The 23,217-nt window shown below is 40.0% G+C and overlaps 2 protein-coding genes and 2 long non-coding RNA genes across 5 annotated transcripts in view; 2 read left to right on the top strand and 2 right to left on the bottom strand.

The window, feature by feature from the left end:
* The window catches only part of LOC135105682 (uncharacterized), a 94,003-nt gene that overhangs the window by 30,781 nt on the left and 40,005 nt on the right, over window positions 1-23,217 (bottom strand). For both annotated transcript variants that reach the window (XM_064014067.1, XM_064014068.1), the window contains exon 2: window positions 11,337-13,004. The gene's annotated coding sequence lies outside the window, so the exon portion shown is untranslated. The remainder of the gene's footprint in view (window positions 1-11,336; window positions 13,005-23,217) is intronic.
* On the bottom strand, window positions 96-4,503 carry LOC135105394 (histidine-rich glycoprotein-like). The gene is made up of 3 exons (XM_064013528.1): window positions 4,288-4,503; window positions 1,795-1,873; window positions 96-253 (listed from the first exon to the last, which is right to left on the bottom strand). Exons 1-3 carry the CDS (start codon window positions 4,501-4,503, stop codon window positions 96-98), a joined length of 453 nt encoding a protein of 150 aa, XP_063869598.1.
* Window positions 4,547-12,985, top strand: LOC135105683 (uncharacterized). The gene is made up of 3 exons (XR_010270964.1): window positions 4,547-7,465; window positions 8,049-8,122; window positions 12,858-12,985. It is a non-coding gene; the product is annotated as an uncharacterized LOC135105683 (long non-coding RNA).
* LOC135105427 (uncharacterized) lies at window positions 19,121-20,150 on the top strand. Its single transcript, XR_010270832.1, has 2 exons — window positions 19,121-19,430; window positions 19,838-20,150. It is a non-coding gene; the product is annotated as an uncharacterized LOC135105427 (long non-coding RNA).

Genomic DNA, 23,217 nt, shown 5'->3' with positions numbered 1-23,217 from the left:
CACACATTCACTCTGCAGCAAACAATCAATACAGGCAGGTAACCTCTCACTTCCCGGCTATCGGACTTCCTTAGTGACCGCCACCAAATTGTGCGCTATCGCTCTGCCTTATCACCCTGCTTGTCCTGACACGTGGTGTTCCCCAGGCTATCAAAGTGGGCCCTCTCTGTTTCCTCATACTGATTCATGACACTCTTAGGAACACAGGTCACAAGTGGAAGTACGTGGATGACTCCATCATTGTTGAACACTGCTGAACCACACCTCACTCTAGAACAAACTGTCCTTGACGACTTCCTTCACTGGGCAGGAGAGAGTGACGTCACACTCAACCCCACTAATACGACCTTGTAGTCTGGCAGGAGTGGCAACTCGTGATCTGCCACCGTATGTGTGTGTGTGTGTGTGTGTGTGTGTATGTGTGTGTCTGTGTGTGTGTGTGTGTGTGTGTGTGTGTGTGTGTGTGTGTTGAGGAGCAGTAGATGTGCCCTCTTGAGGGATAAAAATGTGGAGTGTGACAAGTAAACACACAGGTGTTGGTCTGAATGGCAATTGATCATCTGGTCAGTCTCCGTGGCTCTGTGATGAGACGTTCATTCTGCGTTAACTCCGTGTCACGATAAAGTAAATAAGAGGAAATGTTACTTTATTGCTTATTAGGTGTGTGTGTGTGGGTATCTGTGTGCGTCTGTGTGTGCTCAAGTGTGCTCCAAGTCTATAATATGCAAGTGGTAAATCTCTCTCTCTCTCTCTCTCTCTCTCTCTCTCTCTCTCTCTCTCTCTCTCTCTCTCTCTCTCTCTCTCTCTCTCTCTCTCTGTATATATATATATATATATATATATATATATATATATATATATATATATATATATATATATATATATATATATATATATATATATATATATATATATATATATATATATATATATATATATATATATATATATATATATATATATATATATATATATATATATATATATATATATATATATATATATATATATATATATATATATATATATATATATATATATATATATACACAATATGAGAGAGAGAGAGAGAGAGAGAGAGAGAGAGAGAGAGAGAGAGAGAGAGAGAGAGAGAGAGAGAGAGAGAGAGAGAGGGTTTATACACGTACATTAGCGGCATGGTGTTTACACCCCAGCTGGTGGCGTTGGGAGGACAGTGGCTGGCGGGGTCGTGAAGCTTGGCGCAGAGGTCACACACGAGTGGCGAGAACAAGTGACCCAACTCCACTGTGTAGTGTTGTTTCCAGGCGAAAACCCTGCAGCTCTCACACACACACACACACACACACACACACACACACACACACACACACACACACACACACAATAGGTACGTAAGTATATGGTAAACCGTACATCATGAGGTTTCAAGACACTTATTCATCAATTTTTGACCACTGCTTTGACCCTTTTATGGGACTGGCATTTCAGTGGGCATTTTTTTTATTAGATTTTTGTTGCCTTTGGCCAGTGCCCTTCCTACATAGAAAAAAAAAAAAAGTTCCCTTTCCCCATCACTAGGAATATATTTTCTACAAACATTCCACCCACAAGATTTCCCCAGTAAGCAATCTCATCTAATGAATTACAAATCAGGTTAGACTGGGTTAAGCTAGGTTAAATTGGATTAGGTTTGGTTCGGTTAAATTAGATCAGGTTAAACGAGCTATTTTAGGTAAAATTTCCATTGGAGAATCTTCTCGGATGGAGTTTCCACAGTACAACAAACACGTGACCTGCCACGTCTCTACATACCTGCGGTGGGCGACAAGGATATCGTGGTGTGGTGGTGTGGTGTGGTGTGGTGTTGTGCTATGTGGTATGGTATGATATGCTGTGTGGTGGTTGTGGTGTTGGTGGGTTTTGGTGATGTGGTGTGATGTGATGTGGTGTCAACACTGCACTTTCACAAGCTTAACTGTCCTGTGTGTGTGTGTGTGTGTGTGTGTGTGTGTGTGTGTGTGTGTGTGTGTTGCAGATCAGAGACGAGTCACAGAACTGTATAGTTAGGCTTTAACCCTTAAACTGCCACTTGATGTGTGTGTGTGTGTGTGTGTGTGTGTGTGTGTGTGTGTGTGTGTGTGTGTGTGTGTGTGTGTGTGTGTGTGTGTGTGTGTGTGTGTGTGTGTGTGTGTGTGTGTGTGTGTGTGTGTGTGTATAAATCAGAATTTCATGAACGTGTTTGTTCGTTTGTCTGTTTTTTTTTCGTAATCCTGTGTGTGTGTGTGTGTGTGTGTGTGTGTGTGTTACATTGTATATAACGTCTTGAGTAAGAGAGAGAGAGAGAGAGAGAGAGAGAGAGAGAGAGAGGCGGACATGGAGTGGGGTTAACAAAGGATGTGTGGCATAATTGACACGTGATGGCTTCTGGCCAATGATATTTACCTATTAGAGTCTCTTGAGTTGACAAATCGCCCTAGCTAAAGTAATAAGGGCAGGAAGGCTGCTTCATCAAGTAGCGAGCCGGAGGAGTACATACACTAATCTTATCGCACATACATACATACAGACATTCATACATACATTCTTATATACATACACAGAAACACCTGAAGTAATGCATACACACACACACACACACACACACACACAGGATCACAAACAAACAGACAAACGATCAAACAAGTTCATGAAGTTCTGATTTATGCACGTAGATTGGCTTACAATCACACACACACACACACAAAAAAGTGGCAGTTTCAGGGTTAAACTCCAACTATACAGCTCTGTGACTCGTCTCTGATCGGCGACATACACACACACACACACACACACACACACACACACACACACACAGCTCTGTGACTCTTCCCTGATTGGCGACACACACACACACACACACACACACACACAGCTCTGTGACTGCTCTCTGATCGGCGACACACACACACACACACACACACACACACACACACACACACAAAGTACGTGTAATATTCCCCCTGCTCCAGTGCCTGGTGTCGTGAGAGGCAGGCGGTGTTATCACGGAAACAATTCCCAGTAAACATAGGTGTCATCATTCACATTTTTGAGAGTCTATGTATCTAATTTTCTGGTTATTTCTGGTTTTTCTTCACGTCTGAGTTTGGAAAAACTCGGAAGTTTGACTAAACATTGATGTACAGGCGGGGAGGGAGGCAGGAAAAACATTCGTCTCGGCCCTTCATTTTGCGTACCTACGGCAATTAATTTTGAAGCTCTAGAGAAGAAAGACGTCCAGACTGGACTGCACTGTGTATTCTGTCCTGCCATATATTTCAACTAACACACTGAGCACTGACGCAGAGAGAATGGAAAGGAGGGACGGCCCGGCCCTCAGTATCCTGATGACGTCACTGATGACGTCATATCTTGCATTCGTTAATCCATTTTGAAATCGACGCCTAGAAAAAAACGGAGTTAGACTGTTATGACCTATCTATTCTGACTTCATAGATACTTTAATAAGTATTTGGAATATGGAAACATTTCCAGCTTTAATAATAATAATAATAATTAAATTTTACGAATGAGGCCACAAAAACATTATAATATCGAGATGGAAAACACAGCCACACTAGATCATATTACATATTCTGAATTGAAAAAAAAATCTGTACTTTCCGGATAAGTAAAGAAAACACGAATTCCGCGTCGTATAAAGAAAATAATTTTTCAAATGGAGCAACGGTCTCAATTTGAATTTGAAAATGCAACTAGTTAGACTAGATTTTATTGAATATTATTAACCGGGACACGTTTATTATATTTTTTAAGTCTTTAATCAAATACCAAAACAATCCTAGGCGTGCTAATAAAAAAAAAAGAAAAATTATAAAATGACGAAGGTGTTATTTTGACGAAAAAGAAAAACATAGCTAGACAACATTTTATTACATATTATGACTTGGTTTACTTTTTTGTCAACAAATTAAATATCAAAAGAATGCAAACTTCACTAATAAAAGAAAAAAAAAATCGTGGTACAGAGCCGAAGTAGTTTTATTTATTTATTTTTTCCACCAATCTTCCCTACGTTTTCCTCCTCTCCCCTCCGTCTTACTCTACTCTTGTCCCCTCCACCTCCACCTCCTTCATCTATTCCTACACAACGAGTCTTTAAATCACCTGGAAACACCTGCAAAACACTCGAAATGGTGCTAAAAATGTGACGGGAAATGGTTACCCAAGCCGCGGGGTGACGGGGCGGGAGTCGCAGGGACTTGGCGGGGCTCGCCGATGCTGGGTAGGTCGAGGCAACAAGGATACCGTGGTGTGGTGGTGTGGTGTGCTGAGGTGTGGTGTGGTGTGGTATGGTATGTTGTGTGGTGGTGGTGGTGGTGGTTTTGGTGATGTGGTGTTGTAATGTGTGGTGTGGTGTGGTGTGTGGTATTTGGTGGTTGTGTGATGTGTGGTGGTGCCGTGTGGTGTAGTGTGGTGTGGTGTGTTGTGGTATGATATGGTGTGGTGGTGTGGTGTTAACATTACACTTTCACAAGCTTAACTGCCCTTATTGTGTGTGTGTGTGTGTGTGTGTGTGTGTGTGTGTGTGTCGCAGATCAGAGACAAGTCATAGAACTGTATAATTAGGCTTTAACTCTTAAACTCCCACTTAATGTGTGTGTGTGTGTGTGTGTGTGTGTGTGTGTGTGTATGTCGCCGATCCTTTCCCCTCCACCTCCACCTCTTCCACCTACATCTGAACAGCGAGCCTTTAAATCACCTGGAAACACCTGCAAAACACTCGAAATTACGCTAAATATGTGACGGAAAATGGTTACCTTAGCCGTGGCGGGACGCGGCGGGGGTCGGAGGGGCTTGATGGGGCTCGGCGGTGCTGGGCAGGTCGGGGGTGATCTTCTTATGTCCACCTCCCTAATGCAAGAGTCAACCAGTATTTTCAGCCTTTCATCCCTTGTACTGGTAAACTGTAGAACTTTCTGCCTGCTTTTGCATTTCCTCATGCCTTTGACTTGAACTGTTTCAAGAAACTCATTCTCAAATTTTGGAAACATGACCACACTTTTTATGGACTAGCTCCTTAAGTGGGAGTTTCCTTTACAGTTTTTTTTTTCACTGCCCTAGGCCAAAGTCCCTTCCTAACATAAAGAAGCGTCTTAAATTAGTCTTGATGCAGTTTTGCTGAAGAACTCATTTTCCATTTTGAGCAACTTTTCTTATGTTTTCTTATGTTCTTATGTTCGAGTGATGGCCAGTTAACCTCTGAAGTGTCTTGATACTCCTCTTTTTCAAGCAGGAAAGACGAAAAACAACGATAGGAAGAGAGTTTCAGAGCTTACCACTGAAAAGAATGAAAGAGTGAGGATAATGTTTACTCTTGTCTTAGAAAGATGGCCAGAATGAAGGGGAAAAGAGGTATAAAGTCTTGTGCAACGAGAGCATATATATGAAATTTTCAGTCGAGGTTTTTAGTAGAGGACTTTCCAAGTATGTTCAGTGTGGGAGACAGGAAGAGTTGAGTGTGACTGAAGACAATGCCTGGAAGGTTGCGTCGAGTGGATAGATGCAGGAATTAAGACCTTCAGGACCAGTTTGTTGTTTGTACAGTTTGTCGTATTGCAGCAACAGCTGAGGGAAGAACGTGGAGAACATTCAGTACATGGAGCGTCGTGTCTGGTACCAGGTAGGCTACAGTATGCGTTCATCAGCAAAGCGTGTCTGTTTGATTACCATGTTATTAAACAAAGCAAACGTGATCTTTCGTATTGCTGAATGTTATGACAGTACAGTACCTGCGCATGTGGAAGCTTTGAAAACTTCCTTGCTCGGAGAAAAGGTGGCACCGTGCACAGTAGTGAGCAAGGGGAGGCACAATGTGGGACCCACTGCCGTGCACAGATAGGTAGCACACGAGCGACTCTGTGGCGCCACGTCGTGGCGGGGATGTGGCTCTCCATTGTTTAGAAGCTGTCCCGCGCACACCAGCGTCTGTGGCAAGCGACTGTGGCGAGCTGTCGTTCATCCCCGCCACAGCGTGGCGCGACTTTGTGTCGAGGACTCGCGCACACGAATGACTGGCTGAGCGACGGACACGTGACAGCAAGTTAAGGCAAGTCGTTCCTCAGCTGGAATGTTCCGCCTCATGTTTGTATTGGCTTTCTGCATGTAGGGACCAAGTAAGCCAAGGAGCTCATTAAAACTTTCTTGAGACATCCTGAAGTAGCTGAATAATTTTGCATTGTCTGCTCTCAGATCACCCATTATGGTGTAAAACTGTCCATCAGTCAGCCTCGGTGAAGTTATTGGGTGCATCCATTTTTGTCTTTCACGACGACGACGACGACGGCGCCACAGAAGCAGTAATGCAGCTGCTTCCTCCTCAGAATCCATGCTGGAACTGAGGCCTCGACGGGCACTGATGTGCCACAGTGGCGTGTGCCTATACACACCGGAGACTCTGTGGCTCAAGCAAGACACAGTCGTTCAAACATGCTTCAGTGTGTTCGCCACGGCGTATTGAACACAAAGTCGTTCGTGCGCTCCTGGATAAAGGGCTAGACAGACATTACTTTTTATTCCAAATCATGCCTTTTTTTTTTTGTGATATCAATATTTACAATTCATAGTTACTCAACTCTTTGTGTAATTAGTGCATGTGGTCTGTAACATGATTGTACATGTCATAAATTGACGACATTATTTTACAAAGGGAATTTCACAATCCTTTCTCCCTTTATTGCCATGTTTCGTCAGACTTTGATCTTCCTCGTCCGTCTTATTTCTCTCATTGCAGTTTTTTTTTCTTTTTATACGCTCTGAAGTACTATCTGGAAGGTCCTTTTGGGAATTCTCATTAAAGTGATTATGTATTTCTGGATTATTTAAAAAATCTAGTTATGCTTTCTTTACGTGTTATCGTTCCATTTGTGAGCCTCTACAAGAATTTGTGTTCTTCCTTACACTTGTCAAAGAATATGTTTCTCAGTCAATGTTCCTCTCTTCTTAACATTATGTATCGATTCGTTGTTGATTTATTTTATACTCTAATTTTGTGAAAATTGAGGATAAATCAATACACATTCTGACAGTTGTGTAGGAATGGGACTAAGGCAGTACAGCCTACTCTGATAAAGGAGTTTTTTGTAAGGACAGTTCAAGGAGTACATTTTACACAGTGAGTAATGTATATGATTCTTACAGCATGCTCAACAAATTGACAAGTTTCGAACTCCCGCATTACCTCTTACTGAGGGGTTAGCACCTCCGAATTGATGCATGATGAAGATATCCTGCTCAAGGTGGGCCTGAATGTGGGCAGCTGTGGTGTAAGGTGGCGGCTGGCATGAACGCTGCTGGCTTTGCTCCTGAGGCGTTGACCACCAGTCGCTGCCAACATAATCATGGCATCAACCCCAGTGTGCTCGCTGTTTTATCAGTGTGCTTCAAAGCTCTTTTCTTGTGAGGTGGTACACGTATACATGAACAGGTAGGTGAAACATCTGTCATGAATATTCAAGAAAGGGAATGTGAGTGATTACCATTGTAAGCAAGGTGTGAACTTTTCCCTGCTTGAGAGTCTAAGGATGATGCCAGAAAATCCCTCTCAGGTCAGTGGTGAGAAAATATATTTATTTTCTCATTCTCCTTATCTTCTGAAAAGCCTCAGGAACACTCTTTTGAAGTGTAATGTAAACACTGGGGAATATCATTTCAAGAGATTTTTATCAAAGTTTTTACTTAAGTTCATGCAAAAAAATAATAAATAAAATAAATAAAATAAAATAAAATAAATAAATAAATAATATAAAAAAAAATCTTACTCTAAAACTGACAAAAAAAAAAAAAAAAAAGGCACATGAATGATGAAGGCATTTCAGAGATGTGGGTGCGTCCAGCTGCCCGAGTAGTGGTAAGACATGAGGCATTCCATTGCAAGCTTATTGCCACAGCGAGCAGTCTGTGTTTACTGTAAGCGCATAAACTGCTGGACTGTTTGGATAGAGTTTGCCTATTTCATTAATCAAAGAAAAGTTAATCTATCAATCTTTGAAATGACTTGCTGTTTCCAGGAGCATCCCCTGAAGGGGCGAGCACAGTACAAGAGCCTCCACCTCTACCTCTCCAAACTCTTCTCTTTGCTCAGGTATTCCACGTCTACAAAAATAAAGGTTCATATGTTTTCAGTTCGTTGCACTGGTACGTATGGCTTAGCGGCTCTAGGGTCGATCAAGCTTTGCAGGTGTGTGTGTAGTGCGGCGTGTGGCACAGCTTTATAGGCTTGGCTTCACTGTGTTACTGGGAGGTTGTTACTGTTACTCTGCCTTGAACACGGTATATCAACCATCATGCACCATGTTGCTCCTTTCATGTCAATTACTGCTATTTGTGATCAAGTGATTTTTAGGGAAAAGTGAATGCATGTAGTGTGTGGTGCTTCTGTACCTTTGGATCACTATAATGGCTTGTCTCTTTCCTCTCTCATTTATTAAAGCACTTCCTTTCTTTTATTTGTAGTTCTTATCTTTTTATGACATTAAGAAAATAATACTTTCACCTGTTGATATATATATATATATATATATATATATATATATATATATATATATATATATATATATATATATATATATATATATATATATATATATATATATATATATATATATATATATATATATATATATATATATATATATATATATATATATATATATATATATATATATATATATATATATATATATATATATTATTACTTTTTCTTTTGGTTAGAAAATTTATTTAGCAGCATATTTGAAAGAAAGAATGTGTTAAATGTATGGTTTAAGTGATGCACAGTCTGCCCTCGGGTATGAAAGATGACGTAAGGAGCTTGTGCACACGAGGTGCAAGGACTGGCATTGGCTTCCTCTTGGTCACATGGATTATGTCTCTTAGAAACGTGTCACATTAAATGTTTATCAACTGCATGTGTGTTTTGCCTTGTGTGATGAAAAGTATTGCCAGTAACAATTCACATGTGGGATGAACCCAGCAAGGAGTGTTTGCTATTATGCTTTCAGCTCATATGCGTGACATATTTAGTGACGTTGTCAACTTATGTCATGGGACAAATAATAAAGAAAATTAAATCAAAACAGAAGATAATATCATTCAAATAACGATCACAGAAAATTATTTAGAAGAGCCTAAAGAAATTATCATGAATATAAATATCTGTTTTCTCTTTTTGGATTTGTAAATAAAACTTTGCATTTTTTTTTTACTCTGTAAGAATTTAGGACAAGACTATTAAATGGAATTGTAATAAAAAAAAAATAAATATATATATATATATATATATATATATATATATATATATATATATATATATATATATATATATATATATATATATATATATATATATATATATATATATATATAAAATGTGTTGTTCCCTACCACGCCACGTGCGTAATTATTAGGTAGTTTAAGTGTGTTATAGTTTGGAACTGGTGTTCCCGTTAGATTGGAGACGCCCGCATATAAAGTGAGTTGGTGTGCCTGATAGGGGCTCTCTCTCCTTGTTGCTCATGCTGTGCTGACTGTGGGGTCGTCCAGGTTGAGGTTGGTGTTGTGTGTCTTTTGATAGGGATTTATAATGGACGTCTGCCAGTCAAGGCTTACGTCCAGTAGGCAGGATGGTGATAAGTTTTGATTTATGAGCAATGTAATGTTTGTAGGTTAAGTTGGATTATTGTAATAATGTTAATTTGTACGTGGTGTTTTAACTCTCCTTAAGGGTGATATAATCTCATAATCTCCAGATCTAATTAATGCAGTCTGCCCTTGTCGCACACTCCACCATCATTTTGTGGTTCTAATCATTCCCTTATGCCGCGTAGGAGGTCCAGTTCTTTCAGAGAGGGCGCGAGATACCTTTTGCCCGAATTTTACCCATATACCTAATATAAATAAATAAATATTTTTTTTGTGTTTATTTTATTTTGTATTTTTATTGCAGCTGAACATTCTATAAAAAAGCAATATAAAGCAATATAAAAAGAAAACATGTAATTGCACATTGATATCAAGATGAACCTCAGAATGAGTTTTTATCTCTACCATGACGTCTACCAAAAATATCAATTATGGATTCTGTGTTGAGCTTGTTCACAAAATTCCTGTCAATATTCAGTATTGCTAGGCTAGATAGTCTTTCCTGTCCTATTGTTGATCGCAGGTATGACTTAAGTCTTCGCAGACATGAGAACGATCTCTCTGGTGAGCATGATGTTGCTGTTGCTGGGGTGGTGGCTCGTGTCTTGGCTGCTGTTGACAAGTGGGACAAAGTGGAACACAAAGAATTTGAAACTAAGAACTTCACGATTTCACTTGCATTTTTAGGCCGACAATCAGTTGCAAGGTTTTGATAAATATTTTATTCAGTCTTTAAACTATCCTCTTCCTTGAATGTAGAAATCATCTACAACCTTGTAGTTGTCATCACTGCATCTCCCATCAACATTTTTGTCAAAGATGTAAGGACAGTTGAGCTCCTACTATTAAATCTTTCTTGCATCTCAGTTACAACCCTGTCAAGTGCATCATAATAAATTTCACTTCTTGCTTTCTGTTCGTCTGACAATTTGTCTTCACTTACCTGGCTCTCCCCTGTTAAGGACAGTAGCCTCCTTGACGGCTTTTTTTTTTTTTTTTTTCCTGTGGAGTGACATTGTCTCAGGTTGCACATCTGATGTAAACTGGTTAATTTTTCTGCAGTTGTCTGTGCTTTTTTTCTTTTTTTTCCAGAGTAATGAAAAGTTTTTTTCATCCCTGCATTTCATCAATGTTTTGATGGTAACTTCGACAGTGACATAACATCCATGCTGACATAACATCCATGTCCTGCCCCTGTATGCAAGATAAATGCAAGATAAACAATGTGGTGTAGTCGTGAGTCAAGTCAGCTGGTATATTTAAATGAGAGATCAGACCAGACCAGTATTCTAAAACGCTTTGCTCTCTCACCACGACTGTTTTCCAGAGCCACAGAGATGACCACCAGGATTCTTGACAGTGTTTCTCCTCGTAATAATGTACAAATCTAGTTGATCTGTCACTACAACTGTAAAAACACCTTTAAAAACCCGCTTGTAACTTCAACTAGAACCTTTGAAAAATAGTGGAGGTGTGGTGCAGCCCCCCTTCTCCTTATTTTCCTCCTCCTCCTCCTCCTTTTCTTCCTCCCCTTACTTCTACTATCCCCAATATCTTCCTACCACTCTCCTCCTCCACTTCCACAACATCTCCCAGCAGATCAAAGAGAGAACCAGCAACCACGCCCCTCCCTCCCTCCTCGCCAAATGAGGTACCTGGTGTAGGGGCGAGGCGGTGGAGGGGTGGGGGTGCAGGTGAAAGCTCCAGGGTCACGTGATGGTACAAGAGGTTGACGACTTGTTCGGCCACGCCAGCTCGAGGACTTTCATTGGGTGTGTGTGTGTGTGTGTATGTGTGTGTGTGTGTGTGTGTGTGTGTGTGTGGAGACTGACAGCTGAGTTTACACGTGTCTGTCTGAGTTTACCTGTATATTTATCTTTCTATCTATCTGTCTGTCTGTCTGTCTGTCTGTCTGTCTGTCTGTCTGTCTGTCTGTTTGTCTGTCTATTTTTCTATCTATCTGACCGGCAGGTGAGTTTACACGTGTCTGTTTGTTGTGTTTACCTGTGTGTTTATTTGTCTATCTATCTATCTAATTGTCTATCTATCTATCCATCTCACCTCACTGTACAAGACATTCTACTTTCTCTTAGCATTATTCTATTCTGTTCACCTCCCTAATGCAAGAGTTTACCTGTGTGATTACTTTTGTGTGTGTGTGTGTGTGTGTGTGTGTGTGTGTGTGTGTGTGTGTGTGTGTGTGTGTGTGTGTTTATCCATAGTTTTGTTTACCTTGTGTTTCTAGGTGTTTATCTGTGTTTGTGTGTGATTATTTGTCTATCTATCTATCTATCCAATTTATTTGTCGTTTTGTTTATTTTGCATTTATCTGCGTAAGTGTAGTATACGTGGTCGAAACTACTGCTACTACTACTACTACTACTACTAATAATAATAATAATAATAATAATATTACTGTGTTATTTGTTTATGTTTTTCTCTTCTCCTCTTCCTCCTCCTCCTCCTCCACAATGACATGTTTTCAGAAAACGGTTGAAAATTGAGATGGAAGGTAATTTTCAAAGTAGTTTTTCTGTTGTGCAAGTTATTTAAGTGTGGCAAGATGGAAACACACACACACACACACACACACACACACACACTCACGTTTATAGAAGAAGAGGAAGAAGAGTAGTAACAACAACAACAACAATGAGGGTACTTACTTTTCACGGTAGTAGCAGTAATAGTTGTAGTAGAAATAGTAGTAGAACATGCAATACTCCTTCCACACTAAATCACGAAATAATCACGAAATAACTATCACTTTGCGTGCGTGCTTGCGTGCGTGCTTATGTGTGTGTGTGTGTGTGTGTGTGTGTGTGTGTGTGTGTGTATCTGAAAGGAGAAAGAGAGAGAACAATTATTATTTTCCTGTGATATATTAAGACACAACACTACAACATAACAACACGTGAATATTGAATGATCTATCCATCTACCCATCTGTCCCTATCCTAACCTAACCTAACCTAGCCTATTTATCTAGCCATCTATCTCTAACCAAACCTAACCAAACCTACCTGTCTACCCTTCTAATTTCTTTCTAGCCATCCCAAGGCGCCCACAAAACTCAGTCTAACCTAATCTAACCTAACTTGACCTATCGTAACTAAACCCAACGTAACAATACATACAATCTATCCACCCACCTAATCCACGTCTCTCTCCCACAGGCGCCCACACAGCTGCTGGTGGAGATACAGGAGGGGGGTGCACGCAGATGCAATTCACAATTCACCACGTGGCTCACCACACCTGGTCTGCACCTGGCAAACACTTCAACCTGCAGTACCAGTTGGTGCCCGCTACAGTGTGTGGACCTGCCGACAGAACGGAGGGGTGATGGGTGGGGTGTTGGAGGATGTTGGTTGGGGTAGGGGTTAGATAGATTGATAAATAGATAGATAGGTAGGTAGGCAATTAACTAGACAGATAGATAGGTAGGTAGATAGATAGATTGATTGATACACTGGTGTGTGTGTGTGTGTGTGTGTGTGTGTGTGTGTGTGTGTGTGTGTTAACACTACTACTATTACTCTTACCACTACTACCAATTAAAACTAATATTTCTACATACGAATAACAATGATAAAGATAGTAATAGTAGTAGTAGTAGTAGTAGTGGGTAGGAGGGTGAGTAACTGACTGACTGACTAGCTGGCTAGCTGGCTGACTGGATATCTGACTGGCTGACTGGGCAACTGACTGTCTTACTGGTTTACTGACTGACTGACTGACTGACTGGATGGATGGATGGATGGATGGATGGCTGATTGGCTGGCTGACTGGATATCTGACTAGCTGACTGGGCAACTGTCTGTCTTATCGGCTTTCTGACTGACTGACTGCCTGTTTGACTGGGTACCTGACTGGCTGACTGGATAATTGACTGACTCACCGGCTTACTGACTGACTTACTGGCTTACTGACTGGATGACTGGTTGACTTACCGGATTACTGATTGACTGGTTGACTGGCTGGTTGACTGACTGGTTGACTGAGTGACTGACTGACTGACTGGCTGTCTGACTGGGTATCTGACTGGCTGACTGGGCAACTGACTCACTCACCGGCGTACTGACTGACTTACCGGATTACTGATTGACTGGCTGACTGGTTGATTGACTGGTTGACTGGCTGACTGGCTGACTGGTTGATTGACTGGCTGACTGACTGGCTGACTGACTGGTGGAGATGCGACACGAATAAAGTTTAAGACGGGACTGAGAAAGAGAAAGTGAGAGTGAGAGAGGGTAGTGGGGTAAGAAGCGCAGGATGTGGTGTATAGAAGGGGTGTGGTTTGGTAGCTAAGGAATGGGAGACAGAGAGAGAGAGAGAGAGAGAGAGAGAGAGAGAGAGAGAGAGAGAGAGAGAGAGAGAGAGAGAGAGAGAGAGAGAGAGAGGGAGAGGGAGGGGATGGGAGGGAGAGGGAGAGAGTGAAAGTGAGAGAGATGGCTGGGTTAGGTTGTTTGTTATCTCTTGTTATTTTTGTTGTTGTTGTTTTGTTGTTGTTGTTGTTGTTGTTGTTGTTGTTCTCTCTCTCTCTCTCTCTCTCTCTCTCTCTCTCTCTCTCTCTCTCTCTCTCTCTCTCTCTCTCTCTCTGTGGCTTGAGGTACCATTATATACAAAGTGTATGAGAGCAGGAATGGACCACCAGAATATCATTTTTGTCCTTGATCTTCTCTTCAAGTGAGTCTTCCTCTTCTTCTTTCTTCTTCTTCTTCTTCTTCTTCTTCCTGTTCTTCCTGTTCTTCTTCTTCTTCTGATGATGCTGTTGTTGTAGTAGAAATCTGTTTGTGTATTTTGTTCTTTAGTCGAAGTAGTTGTAGTAGTAGTAGTAGTAGTAGTAGTAGTAGTAGTAGTGGTAATAGTAGTGATAGCACTAATAATACTAGTAGTAGTAGTAGTAGTAGTAGTAGTAGTAGTAGTAGTAGTAGTAGTAGTAGTAACACTAGTAGTAGTAGCAGTAGTAGTAGTAGTAGTAGTAGTAGTAGTAGTAGTAGTAGTAGTAATAGTAGTAATAGTAGTAGCAGTAGTAATAATAGTAGTGGTAGTAGTAGTAGTAGTAACAGTGTTGTTGTCATTTTTAAAGCTACTCTGGAAAAACAGTACACACTAGCTTGAGTCCATAAACACATACATAAATACATACATACAAACATACATACATGCATATACACATATATACATCTACACTCTACCCATCTTTATATATGCAACTACTGTGAGGAGTTGCACAACGGATAAAAACTCAACACTTTAAAAGCAAATAAGTAAATATAAATAATAATCTTAATACTACAAAGTGCATGATCTATTCATGTGAAGAAAAAAATACAAGCGTTTGCTTCAATATATTTTTTTCAGGATTTTTAACAATACATTTTCTCATCATTAAGCTTTTTCTTTTTTTTTACTCGGATGTCGCTCCGCGTGTGTTGGAAACAACTGATTATGTATTATGTAGTGTTGATGATGGTGGTAGTGGTAGTAGTAGTAGTAGTAGTAGTAGTAGTAGGATGATGATGATGATGATGGGAAGGAATTTACAATAGTAAAAAAGACCCATATTTGCATATCTTTCTGATTTCTGACTTCTGATCTTTCTAAAATTTCTGATTGGGGCAGAGCAAACTTGGTATTGTTCAATGCCTCAAAAACTCAATTCCTCCATCTATCAACTCGACACAATCTTCCAGACAACTATCCCCTCTTCTTCAATGACACTCAACTGTCCCCCTCTTCTACACTGAACATCCTCGGTCTGTCCTTTACTTATAATCTGAACTGGAAACTTCACATCTCATCTCTAGCTAAAACAGCTTCTATGAAGTTAGGTGTTCTGAGACGTCTCCGCCAGTTTTTCTCACCCCCCCAGCTGCTAACTCTGTACAAGGCCCTTATCCGTCCATGTATGGAGTATGCTTCACATGTCTGGGGGGGTTCCACTCATACTGCTGTTCTAGACAGGGTGAAATCAAAAGCTTTTCGTCTCATCAACTCCTCTCCTCTAACTGACTGTCTTCAGCCCCTCTCTCACCGCCGCAATGTTGCATATCTAGCTGTCTTCTACCGCTATTTTCATGCCAACTGCTCTTCTGATCTTGCTAACTGCATGCCTCCCCTCCTCCCGCGGCCTCGCTGCACAAGACTTTCTTCTTTCTCTCACTCCTATTCTGTCCACCTCTCTAACGCAAGAGTTAACCAGTATTCTCAATCATTCATCCCTTTCTCTGGTAAACTCTGGAACTCCTTGCCTGCTTCTGTATTTCCACCTTCCTATGACTTGAATTCCTTCAAGAGGGAGGTTTCAAGACACTTATCCACCAATTTTTGACCACTGCTTTGACCCTTTTAAGGGACTGGCATTTCAGTGGGCATTTTTTTTTTTATTAGATTTTTGTTGCCCTTGGCCAGTGTCCTTCCTACATAAAAAAAAAAAAAAATATCGTAGACATAAAAAAAAAAAAATATATATATATATATATATATATATATATATATATATATATATATATATATATATATATATATATATATATATATATATATATATATATATATTAGCCAAGAGAACAAAGAAAAAAAATCATATCATAGAACACGAAAACATTTTACGAACAAACATTCACTTTTGTTCGTCACTGCCCCCTTACAAAAGTCACCAAGGACTGCCACGTGTACACCTAATGGTTTGTTGCAGCTTCCCTTGTGTTCTTATGCTCTAATTCCGTTCACTTAGCACGTCCTCAAGTGGGTGGGTGGACTGTGGCGGTTGGTAAGTGATAGGCGATCTCTTTTGGCAGTGTGCTACGGGAGGACTGACTGAGTGACTGACTGACTTAATCCAGCGCCACATCGAGATCATATGGCGCCTGATGAGAATGAGATGAGAAGTGACGCTAGATTTTGACGGATAGACATTGAGAGAGAGAGAGAGAGAGAGAGAGAGAGAAGAGAGAGAGAGAGAGAGAGAGAGAGAGAGAGAGAGAGAGAGAGAGAGGGAGGGAGGGAGGGATTGAAGGAGGGAAGAAAAGAGATAGACAGACAAACAGACAGACAGATGGAGGAAGAGGTGAAGGAAAGGAGAGAAGAAAGAAAAGAAAAGAAAAAAGAATAAAGGGAAGGGAGAGAGGAAAGGAGAGGGGAAAGAAACGAGGGAGAGAAGAAAACATGAATTGAAATTAAAGGAATGAGAGAGAGAGAGAGAGAGAGAGAGAGAGAGAGAGAGAGAGAGAGAGAGAGAGAGAGAGAGAGAGAGAGAGAGAGAGAGAGAGAGAGAGAGAGAGAATACGTAGTACACGCAAACACACACACAATTCTTGCATTAGAGAGTTGGACAGAGTAGGGGTTAAAGGAAGAGGAAAGTTTTGTGCAGCGAGGTCGAGGGAGGAGGGGAGGCATGTAATTAGCAACATCTGAAGAGCAATTAGGATGGAAGCAGAGGTAGAAGATGACGAGTTCATTGTAAATATTAAATGTTTGCATGAACTTAGAGAGAAAGAGTGAGAGATTAGGAGGTTCATTCAAGGTTCATTCAGTACAAAGATAAGTGTGACGTAAGCTGAAGATGATTGTATGAAAAGTGTCCAGCAGTGAAGGGATTAAAAGAAACTCAGAAAATTCTCCCCACACACTCAGTACATGTGAAGATGTTAGCGAGTGAAGAGGTGAGTGAACGGACCAGTGTAGCATCAAGATAAAGTGGAACAAAACGCACGAGTGAAAGGTACGAAAATTGTACTTTAGATCTTCCTCATTGAGAAGGAAATAAAGCTCAGTACACTATATAATATAACACGAATAAATAAATGACTCGCACTGAAGCCACAGAGACGAAACAGCAAATTAAGAATAAGGTCTCGTAATATTGCCATGACCTTATTTTGGTGTGGTATTAGTGAACAGTCAATATGGAGCTTTTAAAAGATTGAACAAATAGAGATCATAGGTGGGTCAATAAACCGCAGGCACGTTTTATACAGAGACTGCCACATGTGGACCTACTAACTTCTTAGAGTTTCTCGTATGTATTTTTTTTTTTTTTTTAAACACGAAGTTGACAGCAATCCGGTAAAATGTAGCGCAATGTGATGGCAAATGCATAATTAAACAGATCTATTAAATAAAAGAAAGGATATTTCCATGAATGAATCATAATGCTTTCAGTTAGATGACTAGATAAAACAATTACTCTGTACCTCTTACAAGAGAAAATAAATAGTTATTGTTAATAATTAATTAATCACCTCTTGCAGCTTACTGAACAATACGCTTATAAATCATTAGCAATTCATAAGTGCCGAGAACTTATTGTGAATCGAGAGAAAAAGAACCAAAGCAGACTTTGAAGTAGAGACGACTCAGCACTACTCAGAGGAAAGCAGTTGTGTTTAAGAATGTGTCAGTTTGATCCCAGAGGAATATAAGAGATTATCAATTTAAAACATAAATAACATCAATTTACCTTTGCCTTTAAAATAATAAAAGATATTCCTCGTTCAAAGAAAAACAATTATAATTGAGACTGTATTAATGTAATCCTTCAGAAGTATTGCTGATTACTAATTCAAAGTAGGAATGGCATTGATATACTTATTCCTGCAAAATAAAAGAAACTACGTAATCGTTAAAAGAGAAGTAGTTGTGTTTAGTAATGTATTAATTTAATCCCTGAGAAACATTACTCGTTGCTAATTTGATAACACAAGTAAGAAATATATACCTTTATTTACAAAGTGATAAAAAGAAAGTAGTCGTTAAAAGAAAAGCAGATACATTTTAATGGTGACTACTGTGTAAACCGATTTGTAAGAATAACAATATTTCATGGAACAAATAAAGAATCTGAATCCAAAAGCTGAATATCTCTCTCTCTCTCTCTCTCTCTCTCTCTCTCTCTCTCTCTGGCTCGTCACTTTCTGGAGGATTGTTTTGCTGACGCCTTGTTGCCTGAAACGATCCCAACATTTTGATACAACACACACACACACACACACACACACACACACTCTCTCTCTCTCTCTCTCTCTCTCTCTCTCTCTCTCTCTGATACACGTTCCCTCCGTATCTCCACTCCTATATCAACTCTTTCTCTCTCCAGCTCTTAGTCTCCCTCCCCTACTTTTCCTGTCTTCGTTTACCTCCTCTCCTGTTAGCTTTTCTCTCTCTCTCTCTCTCTCTCTCTCTCTCTCTCTCTCTCTCTCTCTCTCTCTCTCTCTCTCTCTCTCTCTCTCTCTCTCTCTCTCTCTCTCTCTCTCTCTCTCTCTCTCTCTCTCTCTCTCTCTCTCTCTCTCTCTCTCTCTCTCTCTCTCTCTCTCTCTCTCTTCTCTTCTACCACTTACCACCAGCAATAATCTTTAGTGCTCGACTGGCTGTGTAAACAAGAGAGAGAGAGAGAGAGAGAGAGAGAGAGAGAGAGAGAGAGAGAGAGAGAGAGAGAGAGAGAGAGAGAGAGAGAGAGAGAGAAACAAGATTAAATGTTTTTAAGACGAAAAACAGAGCTTCAAAGAATGGACTGAATAAATACTGGCGCCATAACACCTTCATAACGGTGTCCCTTCACTGCCACACAGAGCCTGCTTCACCACGCCGCACCTCAAGGAGGGCCTCATCGCCTCCTGGATACCATCACCGTCATGGACGACGTGTGGCTCGTCACAAACTGGCGGGTTTGCAGTGGGTGAGGAGCCCGACGCCCCTCTTCGGGGTGAAGAGCTTCGCCCCCCTTCCAGTGTAACTAGTCGGTAGGTCGTGTGTGTGTGTGTGTGTGTGTGTGTGTGTGTGTGTGTGTGTGTGTGTGTGTGTGTGTGTGTGTGTGTGTGTGTGCGCGCGCGCGCGCGCGTGCTTAATACCAACACTGCTTGCTTGTAACTAAATTTCTCTTCATCTTCTCTTTTACTATATTTATTCCGTGCCACTCACGTCTCCTCCTCCTCCTTTTCCTCTTCCACCGTCTCCTCCTCCTCCTCTTAGTCCTCCCTTCCCGCAGAACATTTCCGCTACATACCTCATACCTCAAACAATCTGAAACAAAACACTGCACCAACAGATCCTATAATAAAACACACATCTGTGAGTACCATCTCAAAACTTTACTTACTCGACCAACTTCCTTTCTCAATCAAGCAACCTTCATTTCCCTCCCCCGCAGGACCGCCCGAAGTGCACCACCACGGAGGTGTGCAACGTGTGGCACAAGGGCAGCCTCCGGTACATGAGGACGTGTCAGAAGTGCCTGCACCAGTGCCTCTTGACACACAACACCGGCGTCAAGAGTCTACTCAGTGACCTCCCCTAAGACTGTACTCCCTAGGGCTGGGCGGGAACCAGTTCCGGAACTGGTTCCGAGTGTTGGAAGCGGTGTCACAGCCTGTTTTTCCCCCCAGTCCAAAGTTCCCCGGGGATCTATATTTCCCACGGGGGAATTACGGGACTAGTCTACATTTCCTCCCTTTAGTTTAGAATTCCCCCACCTGAATATCACAATGAAATAAGAGAGACAAGCAATTTAATATACTTTATTGATTTAAAAACGTATTTAAAATACTTTATTGATTTAAAAACGTATCTATGTTGTAGTTAAACTGTACATGTTTGAATACAAGTCAATAACTGTATCTAAATACAAGAAGTTAATAACTTTATCTAGATACAACTTTTTCTTTGACAATACAACTGGACTTATCTAAATACAAGAAGTTAATAACTATAAATACAAGTCTTTCTTGACAATACAACTGCACTTATTTTACATCCTCAAGACCCAATAGCATTAACCTCTTTCATTTTTAGTACATTTTGCACAAGAACCCATGCATCTTCATCAAAGTAACATTTCAAATCCTGTAAGACATTTCTCATGGATAAAATTTTTCCAGGCACCTTTTCTGGTCTGCATTCAATCATATCTTCTGATAATTTCTGATAACTGCACATCACTGTTGATTCTATTACATCTTGATCTATAAAACATCTTAAACATTCTTTTTCCTTCTCAGACAAAAGTTACAGCTACCTCTGACACCACTCCACATGCATCATTTTCATCAGCAGAATTATATAACTTCAAATTTACAGAATGATAAGTGTTTTTAAGTGTCTGTCCTGACGGTAAGTTTTTCAACTTAACTCTACCTTTACCTAAACAACTGACAATCTCATACGGGCCCAACCATTTGTCCTCAAGTTTTCTACCCATTCTGTGAACATTTTTATCAAAAATTTATATTATTTTTATTTATTATTATTTTTATCAAATATTTCTTTTGTAAGGTCTCTTATTGTGTCCGCAGTTGTAGTGTTGCCAATGGCACTTGCATTACCTGCAGCATTAACGTCCATATCAACAGGTAGTATAGGATGACGTCCAAACATAACATAGAATGAAGTGAGTTTCGTGCTGTCATGTTGCGCAGTACGGTACGAAAACAGGGTTCCATCCAAGTGCTGGTCCCAATCATCGTGGTTTTCATTTACTAATTTTGCAATAGCACGTTCCACTGTCTGGTTGAAACGATCCTGTACAGTAAACACAAATTGTTGAAATAATACAACCTGAATTTTGTGTTTCATATGATTCATAGATGAATAATGAAATACATTCAAATGCATTCTGCTGATACATACCTATAATCCGTTTGTCTGTGGATGGTACGCAGATGCAATTCTATGATCTATGTTGAATTTCTCACAAATTACATCATTCAGATAATTCACAAATTCACGACCTTGATCAGTTATTAGTGTTTCAAAACATCCATATGTGCAGATAGCCCGAATCAGAACACTGGCCACTTCAGCAGGCAGATTTACATGGTATTGTTTCAGCAACAGGCCATTTACTAAAATAGTCAGTCAAACCACAAATATACACATTTCCATTTCTAGATTTTGGGAATGGCCCAATAAGGTCCATCCCCACCTGTTTCGAAACACCACTGGGAACTGGAACTGGATGCAGTTCAGGGGCTTGCATTGGAGGTTTATCAGAATTTCTCTGACATTTATCACACTTGCTAATAAACTTCGATACATCATCTTTCATGCCTTTCCAGTAATATTTTTGCGATATTTTACTGAACGTTTTGTCCCTTCCAAAGTGTCCTCCTGATACTGGATTATCATGACAAGCTTGAATTATCCTTTCTTTATCTTTACTGAACACAACTTTCTTCGGCATGTTTTCAGTTCCACTCTTTGGTTTATGATATAATTCTTCATTTTTGCACAAGAAATGGTTCACTATTTTTCCTTATTTGCACCTTCAGGGTATTTCCCATACTTCAGATAATTCCATACTTCATTATACTTGGTATCCTCCATAATTCACGTCGTATAGTCCCTCCACTAACTGCTCCACCGTACTCCCACCACCAATGACTGCCCGTGTGTACTGACACAGAATGACTGGCGGAAGGAGCGGCTGCCCGCTCTGTCTATCTGCCAATGTCGTCCACAGCGCTACCACAACCACTAACTGCCGAACCACTAACTGCTCCACGAAAAACGAAAAGAAAACATGCATAAAAAATTGATGAATAAATTGATTGAATAAATTGATAAAAAAAAATTGATAAAATGAATAAAAAATATAATACAATAACAAAAAAAATATTCAATAAGAAAATGTAGAGAAAATGAAAGAAAAATGTCCCAGACTTTATATATGTAATGAGTGGATAGATGAAAGGAATGGCAGATTTTTGGAAGAATAAGTGCTTGGTAGTTGGATCTTTTGATCTATTACTGAGAGAGAGAGAGAGAGAGAGAGAGAGAGAGAGAGAGAGAGAGAGAGAGAGAGAGAGAGAGAGAGAGAGAGAGAGTCGTACCACCACTGAACTGCCCGCGTGTACGGACACAATGACTGGCGGAAGTGGCGGTTGCCCTCTCTATTAAGCAGAGGGGGAAATTCAGGCCAGAGGAAGGATCTCTCTCTCTCTCTCTCTCTCTCTCTCTCTCTCTCTCTCTCTCTCTCTCTCTCTCTCTCTCTCTCTCTCTCTCTCTCTCTCTCTCTGATAACAAGGCAGTAATTAGCATTGTTTTGGCACACCCTCACTAATTAGTCTACAGGTGTGATCTGTGTTTCTGCAGGTAATTAACTTCTCAGCTTCAATTAATGGTTATGAAATTGAGACGAGAACTGTGACTGACTTTTTATTTATTATATTTTCATTTGATCTTGTTTATTTATTTACTTTTTTTGTTTGGTTGCTTTGTTTTTGTTGTGTTGTTGTTTTGAGTTTTTTTTTATCCTTGATTTCTTATTGTTTTCTCTTGTCTCTTTGCCTTTATTTTTTGTATTTGTATTTTTTTTCTTCATCTACCTTTATTTCCTTTCTTTTCTCATTTGTTTTTATATTTTTTTTATTCATCTTTTTTCTGATGTTCTCTTTTTTTTCTGTTTATTTATCATCATTTTATACTCTTCCTGCATTCACTTCAATTTTTTATCTTTTTTTCCCTTCTTCATTTATTTTTTTTCTTTCCTTCCTTTTGTCTTTTTTTTCAATGTACTGTATTTTCCCATGGTTT

Source organism: Scylla paramamosain, chromosome 12 (genome assembly GCF_035594125.1).
Source record: "Scylla paramamosain isolate STU-SP2022 chromosome 12, ASM3559412v1, whole genome shotgun sequence".
NCBI lineage: Eukaryota > Metazoa > Arthropoda > Malacostraca > Decapoda > Portunidae > Scylla > Scylla paramamosain.
The sequence above is the reverse complement of the archived record's forward strand: the minus strand, read 5'-3'. Positions and strand labels throughout refer to the sequence as shown.